Raw genomic sequence first — 13,789 nt, 5'->3', positions numbered from 1 at the left:
GATCTGACCCGTCGGTTGTTGGATCACTTAGCTCTATCTATCACTTGCTGCTTATGCTGCTTGGCACGCAAGTAGTCCTGTGCTTTAGCTTCACCAGGTTGACACCTCATTTTTAGGTATGCTTGGTGCTGCTCCTGCACTCTTCATTGAACCAGGGCTGATTCCCTGGCTTGATGGTAATGGTAGAGTGGGGGATATGCTGGGCCATGAGGTTACAGATTGTGTTCGAGTACAATTCTGCTGCTGCTGATGGCCCACAGCACCTCATGGTCTTGAATTGCTAGATTTGTTGAAATCTATCCTACTTAGCTTGGTGGTAGTGGATGGAGGATACATGATGGAGGGTATCCTCAATGTGAAGGCGGAACTTCGTCTCCACAACGGCTGTGTGGTAGTCACTCCTTCCGATACGGTCATGGACAGATGCATCTGCAGCAGGCAGGTTGGTGAGGCCTTGGGGTCAAATACATTTTTTCCTCTTGTTGGTTCCCTCATCACCTGCGCAGACCCAGACTCGCAGCTATTTAGAACTCGGCCAGTCTGGTCAGTAGTGGTGCTCCAGAGCCGCTCTTGGCGATGGACATTGAAGTCCCCACCCTACGCCCTTGCTGCCCTCAGTGCTTGCTCCAATTGGTGTTCAACATGGAGGAGCATTGATTCATCAGCTGAGGGAGGGCAGTACATGGTAATCAGCAGGAGATTTCCTTGCCCATGTTTGACCTGATGCCATGAAGCTTCATGGAGCCTGGGGTCGATGTTGACCGTGCTGCCATCTCTGCAGATAATGGTCAGTGGTGTCTGGGACATTATGATTCCACGAGCATGACTAGCCTGTCAGACAGCTCTCCCGATAGCCCCCAGATGTTAGTAAGGAGGTGGTCCATCCGGTTTCATTCCTTTTTTGTGACTTTCTAGCAATTTGATACAACTGAGTGCATTTAAGAGTCAATCAATAGAGGGAGATTTCCTTCCCTAAAGGATATTGGTAAACTAGATAAGTTTTCACAACAATGACAATGGTTTCATGGTCATGGTCATCATTAGACTTTTAATTCCAGTTTTTTATTGAATTCAAATTCCATCATCTGCTGTGGTGGGATTCAAACTCAGGTCCCCAGAGCATTACCTTGGGTCTCTGGATTACTAGGTCCAGCGACAATACCATGACACCATCACCTCCCCAATGCTAATGATTAAGTTTAAAATTGACCCGATATGAATGTCAGAATAAAGAACATTAGAACTGTTTTAGCATTTGATAGAATACTTATGATAGATATAGCCAATATAACACTGTTCCCATCAAAGGAATATTCTCTTTGTGATGATTGAAATGTATTTCAATTTTCATTAAAGATGGACACCAATATGTGACATTTAAAAATGAACACCAATGAAATGAAATGAAAACAATGAGATCAGAGTATAGCCAATAACCCTAAGTAGATTCACAAGATACAAGACCAGCAAAAGCATGGTTGCGACTGATGTCCTAGACATGTAATGACAATTATCAGGATTGGCTAGAACTGAAAGTGAATTCTTGACTGTTCCTGTTTATTTTATTTTTGAAGTAGAGCGTCTGGTTATCCTTGACTGCATTTCCATTCAGATGATTACAATGGGATATGATTAAAATTTAATGCACTTAATTTTTTTGCAAAGCATCCTGAATGTCACAAATCTTTCTGTGATAAATGCTACATGTACAAGCTGACATTTAAATTAGGAGGTATTTTAAGAGGTGGTGATACTTATCTTTATAAAATATGACATAAAGAAAGCTTTTTGAAAGGTAAAACGTAATGCTTCCTAATTAAGGACCACAAAGTAGGTAAATACTTGATGTCTCCATCAGTGGAGTACCGAGGATCACCATGTCCTTTTTTTTTCCAGGTTGTTCACTTAACATAAGGTTATGTGAAGGAAAGTTTGATTATACAATTCATTTTACAGAATAGAGGGCTTTTTCAAAAAAATCATTATTTGTAGGTTTGTAAGACCACTGCAGGGCATCAACTGATAACGCAGGGTGTGTTGCAATGCAGTTTTGTAAACTTGCAATCGAAAAAATATATATTTTTGCTGTCTCCTGTTATTATGAGGTGGTGAAGAATTTAATAAAACTCTTGCCTGTTAGTTTTAATGAATTTGAATTTTGATCCTTTGTCATATTATTGTATGGCAACATTGTGAAATTACTCATATCATATATACTAAACTAGGAGCAGTCAAATTTTTTTGGTACATAACATGGAGTTCTGGAGGTGACTTACATTCAAACAAGGAGTAGGCCAGTCAGCCCCTCAAAGCCTGCTTCGCCAATTTAATAAAAACATGGCTGATCTTACAATAACCTCAAATCTGCATCATGTCTACTGCCCAATAACCCATCACCCACTTGCTTACCAAGAATCTATCCACCCCAGCCTTAAAAGTATTCAAAGGCTCTGCTTCTATTGCCTTTTCAGGAAAGAGTTCCAAGGAGTCTCAACCCTCAGAAAAGAATTTTGCCTCATCTCCGTTTTAAATGGGTGACCCCTTATTTTTAAACAGAGACCTCTAGTACTAGATTCTCCCACAAGAGGAAACAACCTCTCCACATCCACCCTGTCAAGACCCCTCAGAATCTTATATGTTTCAATCAAGTCACCTCTTACTCTTCTAAATTCCAGTGGATACAAGCCTAGCCTGTCCAACCTTTCCTCATAAGACAACCCACCCATTCCGGGCATTAATCTCATAAACCTTCTCAGAACTGTTTCTAATGCATTTATATCCTTTCTTAAATAAGACGACCAACACTGTACATAATACTCCAGATGTGGTCTCACTTGTGCACTGTTCAACTGAAGCATAACCTCGCTAATTTTGTATTCAGTTCCCCTCGCAATAAATGATAACATTATATTAGTTTTCCTAATTACTTGCTGCACTTGCATACTAGCCTTTTGCAATTCATGCATTAAGACACCCAGATCCCTATGCATTTCAGAGCTCTGCAATCTCTCATCATTTAGATAATATTGCTTCTTTTATTCTTCCTGCCAAAATGGACAATTTCACGTTTGCCATCAGCAAATTTGGCAACCATCCCACCCACCCCTCATACAAGTTATTTATATAAATCATAAACAGTTGAGATCCCAGCACAGATCCCTGTGGTGCGCCACTCATTACATCTTGCCAACCTGAAAAAGACCCATTTATGCCAACTGCCTGCTTCCTGTTAGCCAGCCAATCTTCTATCCATGCCAAAATGTTACACCCTATATCATGAGCTTTTATTTTCCACAATAACCTTTGATGTGACACTTTATCAAATGTTTAGTTTAAGCAAATACATCAAGCTAATAATATCACACCTTGGTGCTCAGATATGGGCTTTTCCATCAATGAGGGAGGAGCTTTAAACCTTTTCAAACCTTCAGGCCTGTGATATTCAAACAGGAGAAACCAAAACAAGTACAAATTGAATCAGAGTTGCTAGATCTTTGTGGTCACACTTTTGACATTCCAGCACTAACTTGTTAATCAGCTGTTGATTGCAAACTTTCAAGCTGTTCCTAAAAATCAAGGCTATTGAGATTTCAAACTGTATTCACCACAATCAAACTGCATTCACCTTTATTTCACTAGGATGTGACAAAAGAGACACTATAGATAGAAGTAAAACTCGAAACATGGAAATGGACATCAGGTCAGTCAGCAGCTGAAAGAAAAGGCTAATGTTTCAGGTGGGATTCTATTTTTAGATGCTGACCATCAGCTGTAGATGCACAATTCAGACAGGCAAACAAGGCAACAAATATATTTGAAATTTAATGTTAACAATTAATCAAAACTTACACCCGACTGTCTCCTCTTGCATTTCCCTTCCCCGATTTCAGCACTGAAAAAAAAACCAAAGGTAGTATTAGATCCACTTCTAATTCAACACCACTCTATTCCTGGTAATCTTTGAAGTCTATTCATTTGACAAAAGTTTGATTTTGCTGCAGTGAAAATTGGAATTCTGCTTTTGAGAGCAGATTGAGAAGCCATAATTAATATTATGGAAAGGCCAACATTTGATAATGCAGTGCATCAGGCTGATGTGACATGTGTGGAAAAATACTCAAAATAATGAGGATATAAAATATGAACTATATGCACAATCTCTCCAAGACTGTGGAGGTATTTGGATCTATCAGAGGGCAATGCCCTCTCATTCAGACTGAATACCAGGGTAGGGAGGTTTAACTAAGAGGAAAAAAGAGTTGAAGTTCAGTTGGCAAGCATTATATTAGCTGTTGAACACATCCCATGGTTGAACAGTTTCCCAGCACTTATTACTCAAGCTCCCATATGGAAAATTGCCTTAGGAGGCATCCAGCAGCCCAAGACTCATGCTTTACCAGCATGTGCTCATCCCAGCATGTGTCCAGAACAACCTGGCTCTGAAGAACAGTCATACGGACTTGAAACATTAATTCTGTCTTTCTCTCCACAGATGCTGTTAGACCTGCTGAGTTATTCCAGCATTTTCTGTTTTTGTTTCAGATTTCCAGCATCTGCAGAATTTTGCTTTTATCACAATATCATGGCTGATTGAACTGGTAACAAAGGTAAAGTGGTTGGATGAAGTGAGCAGTGCCTGGAGTCAATCTCTCAGAATCACAAAGCAGAGGAGGCCCTTCATCCCATCGAGTCTGCACCGACACCTGAGAAACACCTGACCTACCTACCTATTCCCATTTACCAGCACTTGGCCCATAGCCTTGAATGTTATGATGTGCCAATTGCTCATCCAGGTACTTTTTAAAGAATGTGCGGCAATCCGCCTCCACCACCCTCCCGGGCAGTGCATTCCAGGTTGTCACCACCCTCTGAGTAAAAAAAGTTTTTCCTCACATCCGTCCTAAACCTCCTGCCCCTCACCTTGAACTTATGTCCCCTCAACATTGACCCTTCAACTAAGAGGAACAGAAGCTTCCTATCCACCCTGTCCATGCCCCTCATAATCTTGTACACCTCGATCAGGTCGCCCCTCAGTCTTCTCTGCTCCAACGAAAACAACCCAAGTCTATCCAACCTCTCTTCATAACTTAAATGTTTCATCCCAGGCAACATCCTGGTGAATCTCCTCTGCACCCCCTCCAGTGCAATCACATCCTTCCTATAATATGGTGACCAGAACAGCACACAGTACTCCAGCTGTGGCCTCACCAAGGTTCTATACAACTCCAACATGACCTCCCTACTTTTGTAATCTATGCCTCGATTGATAAAGGCAAGTGTTCCATATGCCTTTTTCTAAGTAACAAAACCCACAGTAGGATGAATGCAGTCCATTAAATCAGAGGTAACTTACCATCCAAATGCCTGTGACCTTGAAAACCACAACCACAATGGTGTATACCAAGATCATCAGCAAAAACAATGGCAAAGAAGGAAGAAAAATCAGATCATCTTATAGACTAGCCCTGATAAGTGAATAGATTTGGCTGGCAAATTTTATATATTTATTGAAATGAACTTTAGCAGAATCAATAGCTTATTCTATCCTTTTCAATGCCAATAGTTGTTTAAAATGATCAATATTATTCTGCATGCGCTAGCAGGGAGAACATGTTGGTGTAGCATGGGCCTCAGGCTAACAGATGTCCTATGTACTTGACACAGCTTCATTTTTAAAAATTCATTCATGAGATGTGGACGTCACTGACTAGTCCAGCATTTGTTGCCCATCCCTACTGCCCTCAAGAAAGTGGTGGTCTTTAAATTTAAACCTCTTTTCTCTTCAAAATATGTTTCTGATGACCACATCAATTGCTTCAAGTTGCATGATTATGGGCTGTATAATATGTTCTTTTCAATAATTGATGTATTAAAGAATTTATATAACATGTTTAATTTGCATCCCAAAGCACTTCCAAAGTTTTCGGATGTGGCAAGAGACATAGCAAATCAGAGCAGATCCAGGGTGTCAAGCTCTGCCACTGATGGTAGAGCAGATGGAAAACGGAACGCACAGGAGGTGAGAGTTTAAGAGCAGACAGGAGGAGGTGCTGTAGAAGATTGCAAACAGTAAGGTGGCAGAGAAATCTGAAGGCAAAGGCAAGTCTTTTCAAAGCTATGAACCGAGGGAGTGAGAACTAATGAGTATTAGTATAAATGGGCAAGATAAAGTAGATATTGAGAAATTGTTTCTCCTGGCTGGGGGACCTCGAACACAGGAGTTCAGTCTCAGGACAAGGGCTGATCATTTAGGACTGAGATAAGGAGAAATTATTTCACTCAAAGGATTGTGGATCTACTGGCATACTTTACCCCAGAGGGTTGTGGATGCTCCATCGTTGAATATATTTAAAACTGAGATAGGCAGATTTTTGATTTCTGATGGAATCAAGGGATATGTGGAGTGGGCAGGAAAGTGGAGTTGAGGCCAAGGATCAGCCACTATGGCACTGAATGGCGGAGCAGTCTTGAGGGGCTGCTCCTGCTCACATTTCTTATGCTCTTGCATTATTAGATGGTTGAAAACTCTGCAGAATAGGCTTTCTTGAAGAATTGTAAATTATGCAGCATGGTGCTCAGAAGGCCTATGAGAAGGGCGCTCGGAAGGTCAAGATTTAAGGAGGCAAAGGCTCGGTGAGTGGCGGGGATGGAATGTAGACAGAAGCAGGTGGTCAAAATAGGCAGTCTTTGCCTATTGCCATTTGTATGGTGCAGAATTCATGTCAAGGCTCGGCAGAACACCAAGGTTGACTATAATCAAATTTTGCAAGTGCGCAATAGGGAGGGGAAAAGCAGATTGGGGCCGTGACAATCTTTGATGGAGTCAAGTGGTGTGGATAAAGGGGAACTGGTGGATGTACTATACTTGGGTTTCCAGAAGACATTTGATAAGATTCCACATCAAAGGTTATTGTGGAAAATAAAAACTCATGGTGTAGGGGTAACATTGATAGAAGATCGGATGGCTAACAGGAAACAAAGAGTAGTCATAAATGGTTCATTTTCTAATTGGCAAGGTGAAACGAGAAGTGTGCCACATGGATTCAGTGCTGGGGCCTGAACTTTTTACAATTTACATAAATGACTTGGATGAAGGGGCCGAAGGTATGGTTGCTAAATTTGCTCATGATACAAAAGATAGGTGGGAAAGTAAGTTGTGAAGAGGACATAAGGAGGCTACAAGAGAACATAGATAGGTTAAGTGAGTGGGCAAAGATCTGGCAAATGAAGCATAATGTGGGAAAACATGCAATTGTCCATTTTGGCGTGAAGAATAAAAAACAAAAATATTATCTAAATGGTGAGAGATTGCAGAGCTCTGAGATTCGGATGGATGAGGGTGTCCTATTGCATGAATCACAAAAGGCTTGTATGCAGGTAAAGTAAGCAATTAGGAAAGCTAATAGAATGTTATTGTTTATTGCGAGAGGAATTGAATATAAAAGTAGGTGGTTATGCTTCTGTTATGATCCTAGCTGACGTTCCTACTGGTCAAGCCAAATCCCAGGGTGGAACCCAGCTTGAAACAACCTAACTTTTAATTTTTGTCTAGGTACGTGGAAAGCAGTGACTGAACAGTCACAGGAGTCAGCTGATGAACTCTTAACAAAAGAATAAAACATTTAATAAACAAGAAAAGATTAACTAGATTACATTACTCCTTCACCTACATCTACACCTTTAGAGACATATACAGATTTGTAAGGATAACAGCTTCAAAAGCTATCTTATACTCTAATATTCACAGTAAGTACACAGTCCATGTAAGCCAATAGGTGACCTGTAGTCAGACACATCACACTCTGAAACCAAGTGACCGATGCCACCCCAAACAGATGCTATGGATCTCTCAACAACTCCGCCCCAGACGCTCGTCACACTGTGAACCAATCGATCTCATTGAACTCAGTCTTTCACACGAGGGTTTCCAATCTCCACTCTCGAAGAACTTGCTCTGGAATCTTCTCCCAAAGAACACTTTCTCTCGGAAGCTTTCCACAAGGGTCCTCCTCCAGGGTTTCAAAATCTCCTTCTGATGTTCCTCTCCCCTGGATTATCACATGCATTCAAACTTCCTTCCACATGCTCTCTCAAATGCTCAGCTGTGCCAACAGAAGAACGCCGCTGCTTCACATGCCCATAGTAAAAGGGTTACAGATCTTCAGTTGTCTCCTTCGACCTTCCAGCTTCTCGCATGCCTATATGTATTTAAAACTGCTTTCTGCAGCTTTTGTCTCTTTAAGCTTGAAGCTTTGAGCATTCCTCGCTGTTCCTTACTTTCACTTCCACAGAACAGGAACTTTTCCAGATTCCTGTCTTTGGCCTTTGACTAGACTGTCCTCTTGAATCTTTGCTATTCCACTCCCCTGGATTTGGGGACTTTCTTCTTTAGCTTCTAGAAAATGCTTGTGCAGTTCCTCCTCCTGTCCTGCTTCTCCAGGCAGCTGTCTTCAACTTTAGTTTGGGATGTACTCTCTGTCCCTCTGCTGTCCAGCCTTTCTGGAATCCTTGCTTCAACTGAACTGAAACTTCTTTCAACTGAATTGAAGCAGCTTTAGTCTCTGTGGAGCCTCCTGTTGCTAGGCAACAGCACAGCTTTTTTCTACTTTGTCTCAACTCTCCTTCAAGAGTCATAAAATCTTCATTAAAATGCAAGCATCTTTTAAAGTGAAACTAAAACTCAACTTCCCCTTTTCCTTAACACAAATGCAGAAATACAAATTAAACTTAATGATATACCATATTCCTGACACACCCAAATACAAATATAACATACTTAAACTATCTCTATTACCTAACACTTCAGTTGTACAAGACACTAGTGAGACCACATCTGGAGTACTGTGTACAGTATTGGTCTCCTTATTTAAAGAAAGACATAAACGCAATAGCAGTTCAGAAAAGGTTTACTAAACTCATACCAGGAATGGGCATGCTGTCTTATGAGGAAAGATTGGACAGGCTAGGGCTTGTATCCACTGGAATTTAGAAGAGTAAGAGGCGACGTAATTGAAACATATAAGATCCTGAGGGGTCTTGACAGGGTGGATGTGGAGCGGATTTTTCCTCTTGTCGGAGAATCTAGTTGGGTCACCCATTTAAGATAGAGATGAGGAGAATTTTTCCCTCTCAGAGTGTCGTGAGTATTTGGAACTCCCTTCCTCAAAAGGCAGTGGAAGCAGAGTCTTTAAATGTTTTTAAGGCAGAGATAGATAGACTCTTGATAAACAAGGGGGTGAAAGGTTACCGGGGCCGGCAGGAGGGTTACAATCAGATCAGCCATCATCTTATTGAATGGCGGAGCAGGCTTGAGGCATCAAGTGGCCTACTCCCGCTCCTAATTCGTATGCTCATACATTCGTATCAACCTTCTTGGGAGAGGACAAACTTGAGGGGAGGCCAAACTTAATTCCTTCAGTTTGCTGATGTTGAGTTGCAAACTATTCAGATCCATCCACCATTTACAGAGAGCAGTCAAAAAGCATGGCAGTAGTTACGGGATCAATCTTTATTGTTGTGCAGGGCTACAGCTGGGTACCATCAAGAGGAAGGTGACTCCCTACTTATTTATGTTATCTTTTGGCAATGATATTCACATCAGGAATACAGGAGACGACCAGGATTGGAACCATTGGAAGTCCTGGATGTGACTAAGTAGATAAAGAATGAAAAAACATTGCAGGAGACGTACTGAACACATTGACAGAGATAGAAATGCTAAGAACACAGTGATAGAGATAATAAAAGCAAAATACTGCAGATGCTTGAAATTTGAAATGAAAACAAAATGTTGGAAAAACCAAGCAGGTCTGACAGCATCTGTAGACAGAGAAACAAAGTCAACATCGAGTCCAATATGACTCTTCTTGAGAACTGAAGAAAGGTAGAAATGTGATAGGTTTTGTGCGATTGAACAAGATAGGGCGGGTCAGGTAGAACAAAATGGAAGGTCAGGGATACATTAGATGGCAGGAGAGATTAAATAACAATGGTCACGAAAAAAGGCAAAGGGAGTGGTAATGATTGTAGTGAAGAAACAAAGCATTGGTCCAGACTAAGTGTTAATGGCAGAAGAGTGTTAATGTATGTTAACATTTTAATGGCAGAGCTGTCTATCATTCTAAAATTAACACTTAATCTGGGCCAGCACTGTGTTTCTTTACTGCAACCATTACCACTCCCATTGCCTTTTGTTCCATTAAATCTTTCTTATTCAAGTCTCTCCTGCCTTCTAACCTATCCCAGGCCTTCACTTTTGTTCTACCTGACTCTCCTCCCTTTTCAACAGCATAAAAACCCCCATCACATTTCTAACTCTCTTCGGTTGCAAAGAAGAGTTATATTTGCTCCAATTCTGCTACATAAGAACATTAACTCTTGTTTCTCTCTCTCCACAGATGCAGCCAGATCTGCTGAGTTTTTTCAGAACATTGTTTTTATTACTAATGCTTTCAAGGTGGCATACAGATTCAGTGAAGCGGCGACAAGGAAGAGCTTGTGGATATGCAGACACTTGTTCTACTCCTGTGCAGTAATGGGCTTCCAGCAACAATAGAATTTCCTTGTCTACACTGATATAAGAAGTTAATCTTCAATTTACTGCCTTCAAAATGCCATAATGCTTATTCTTATAATTATTTTCAATAAGATAAGTCACTCAGGGTCCGAGATTTCTGCAGTACCTAAAACCACTCTCTGAAACAGGCTCAAATTCTGCATAAAAATGTAAATTCCTTGGCAGGTCAAGAGATATATCCAAAAAGTTACAAAATTTCTGGAAACTAATAATGGTTAACTGTTGTAATTCTAGCATTTCTAAGTATGGTATACCACATCAATTTATATCGAAGACAAACAGCTGGCTTCACTGGTTCCATTCCAACAAAATGGAGAATTGTCGATTTTCTATCCTTCATCAACCAAATTGTTTCACAGATTATCCCGTTTTTCCCAAATGTGAACAGATCTTTGGGTTTGGCTGTTGCTTGGTGTACTTGATTGCAAGTATAGTAGGTCCAGCAGGTACAGCTGCCACCAAGTGGGAGCCAAATATGGAATAAATCTCAGCCATAACAGGGAGATGGCAAGGGAAAACAGCATGCAAGAAATTCCATCAGTTTCCGCAACCAGCAAACACCAGAAATTTGCTCACAATAACCAAAGCATAAGTGTTGAACCAGTTTCATGTACTATTAGAAACTCACTAGTGTATTGTACACTTGAATAATAGCAAAGCCAAAACAGTATGCAAGGTGCTATTCATCACAGAAGTACGTACTTAGCCTCTGGAAACACGGAATAATTTTCATCCATTGTTTAAACCAGGAATTAAACCTGTAGAAGACAAAATAAAAATTACACACAATAGGAAAACATTTGCCTCAAAGACCTACAAACCTCAAGTAAGGCAAACTATGTGGCATGGTAAGCCATTCGAGCAGGGGAACAAACAGGGGTGTACTGGTAGTAGGGGGCAGTATAATGAGGGAGATTGACACTGTTCTCTGCAACAAAGAGCGAGGAGTCCATAAGGTTGTGAGATCCCTGGTGCCAGGGTTCAGGGCATCTGCTCAGGGCTGGAGAGGAACTTGCAGTGGGAGGGAGGATCCAGTCAGCGTAGTCCATGTAGATACCAACGACATAGGCAGGACAAGGATAAAAGGTTCTGCATAGTCAGTATGAGGAGCTAGGTATCAAATTAAGAACCTGAATTAAATCTCTGAATTATTACTTGAGCCACGTGCAAATTGGCATAGGGGCAAATAAGATTAGAGAAATCAATGCGTGGCTCAAAGATTGGTGTGGGAGAAGTGGGTCCTGGTTCGTGGGGCACCAGCATCAGTACTGGGGAAAGTGGGGGCTGTACCGTTGGGAAGGTCTACACCTGAGCCATGCTGGGATCAGTGAGCAGCATAACTAGGGAAGTAGAGAGGGCTTTAAACTAAACAAGGGCGGGGGGGGGGGGGGGGGGGTGAGGGGTCAAGCTTGGGTAGATGTAGAAATTCAAAGGGTAGAGTCTACAGGTATTTAAAAAGGAAAAACACAAAGTGATTGTTGGTACTCTCGAGAGTGAGAATGAGTTAATAATAAATAATCAGGTAATGGCGGATAAAATGTACAAATATTTTCCTTCTGTCTTCACTATAGAGGATTCAAAAAAATACTACAGTAATACTTATAAATCAGGACGTGGAAGGGAGAGAGGAACTTGGTGAAATTACAATCACAAGGGAGGCGATACTGAGCAAACTAAATGAACTGTGAACTGACAAGTCTCCGTGTCCAGATGGACTTCATCCTAGGGTCTTAAAAGAGGTGGCTAATGAGGTAGCAGATGCGTTGGTGTTAACTTTCCAAATTTTGCTCAATTCTGAGAAGGTTCCATCAGACTGGAAAGTAGCAAATATAACCCCTGTATTCAAAAAGGGAGGGAGGCAGAAAACAAGAAACGAAAGGCCAGTTAGCTTGAGGGTGCAGACAAATTGGTTGAGTAAGTGGGCAAAAATCTGGCAGATCGAGTATAATTTGGGAAAATGGGAAGTTGTGCACTTTGGCAGGAAGAATAAAAAAGGAAAATGTTATTCAAATGGAGAACAGTTGCAGAATTCAGAGATCCAGAGCGATTTAGGTGACCAGTCTATGTCACAAAAAGTAGTATACAGGTACAGCAAGTAATTGAGGCAGCTAATGGAATGCTATCCTTTATTACAAGAGGAATTGAATTTAAAAGTAAGGATGTTATGCTTCAGTTATACAGAGCATTTGAGTGACCACATCTCAAATACGGTATGCAGTTTTGGTCTCCTTATTTAAGGAATGATGTAAATGGGTTGGAGGTGGTTCAGAGGAGGTTTACTAGATTGATACCTGGAATTAGCAGGTTGGCTTATGAGGAAAGGTTGGGCCTGTTTCCACTGGAGGTTAGAAGAGTGAGGGGTGACTTGATTGAGTATATAAGATCCTGAATGGTTTTGACAAGTTGGACGTGGAAAGGACGTTTTTTCTAGCGGGTGATTCCAGAACTAAGGGGCACTGTTTTAAAATTAAGGGTAACTCTTTTGGAACAGAGATGAGGAGAAATTTCTTCTCTCGCAGAGTTGTGCGATTTTGGAACACTCTGCCTCAGAAGGCAGTGGAGGTGGGGTCATTGAATATTTTTAAAGGTGGAAGTAGGTACATTCTTGTTAGCAGGGGAATCAAAAGTTATTGGGAGTAGAATTCAAACACCAGCAGATCTGCCATGACCTTACTGAGTGGCAGAGCAGGCTCAAGGCGTCGAATGGCCTACTTCTGCTCGTGTTTCATATGTTCATATAACATGCAAAAGAAATGGTAGAAAAAGAACCAGCAATGAGGTCTCAGAAGTAAACACTTTTGTTACAGGTTTGTACAGTTCAGCAAGGACTTCTTAATCATTCACCTATTTATCTATTGAAGTCTCCTTAAGTTTTGTTTTATTCTTTCACAGGTTGTGGGTCTCACTGGCAAGGCAGAGGAGATGCCTTATGGAGGAATATTAGCACAACACAGGACATTTGAATCCTTGCCAATTTCTAGAAGATTGGATCTATGGAGCTGTTTCTGGTGAAACACTAATGGGCAACTACCAGAAGCAGCTCAAATTAAGGTCAATCACAGCTCTATAGGGTGTCAATTTCAATATTGAAGTACAAGATGCTTCCTAGTTTCTTTACTGCCTCAACCAGTTCCTCATCTTCCCCTCTTTTTTTTGCCTACTCTAATTCTGTACCACTGTCACAAGATGTCTGATCCCTAATGTAGTATAATG

At 41.1% G+C, this 13,789-nt stretch overlaps 1 protein-coding gene across 1 annotated transcript in view; it reads right to left on the bottom strand.

The window, feature by feature from the left end:
• The window catches only part of knl1 (kinetochore scaffold 1), a 135,234-nt gene that overhangs the window by 105,229 nt on the left and 16,216 nt on the right, over positions 1-13,789 (bottom strand). The window contains exons 2-3 of the mRNA XM_041214291.1: positions 11,279-11,334; positions 3,850-3,892 (exon numbers count right to left, since the gene is read on the bottom strand). Coding sequence (XP_041070225.1) covers positions 3,850-3,892; positions 11,279-11,313 — 78 coding nt within the window. The 5' untranslated portion in view covers positions 11,314-11,334. The remainder of the gene's footprint in view (positions 1-3,849; positions 3,893-11,278; positions 11,335-13,789) is intronic.

The sequence above is a fragment of the Carcharodon carcharias genome, chromosome 20 (genome assembly GCF_017639515.1).
Source record: "Carcharodon carcharias isolate sCarCar2 chromosome 20, sCarCar2.pri, whole genome shotgun sequence".
Taxonomy (NCBI): Eukaryota; Metazoa; Chordata; class Chondrichthyes; order Lamniformes; family Lamnidae; genus Carcharodon; species Carcharodon carcharias.
Note: the sequence above shows the minus strand (reverse complement) of the source record. Positions and strands in the feature narration are given on the sequence as shown.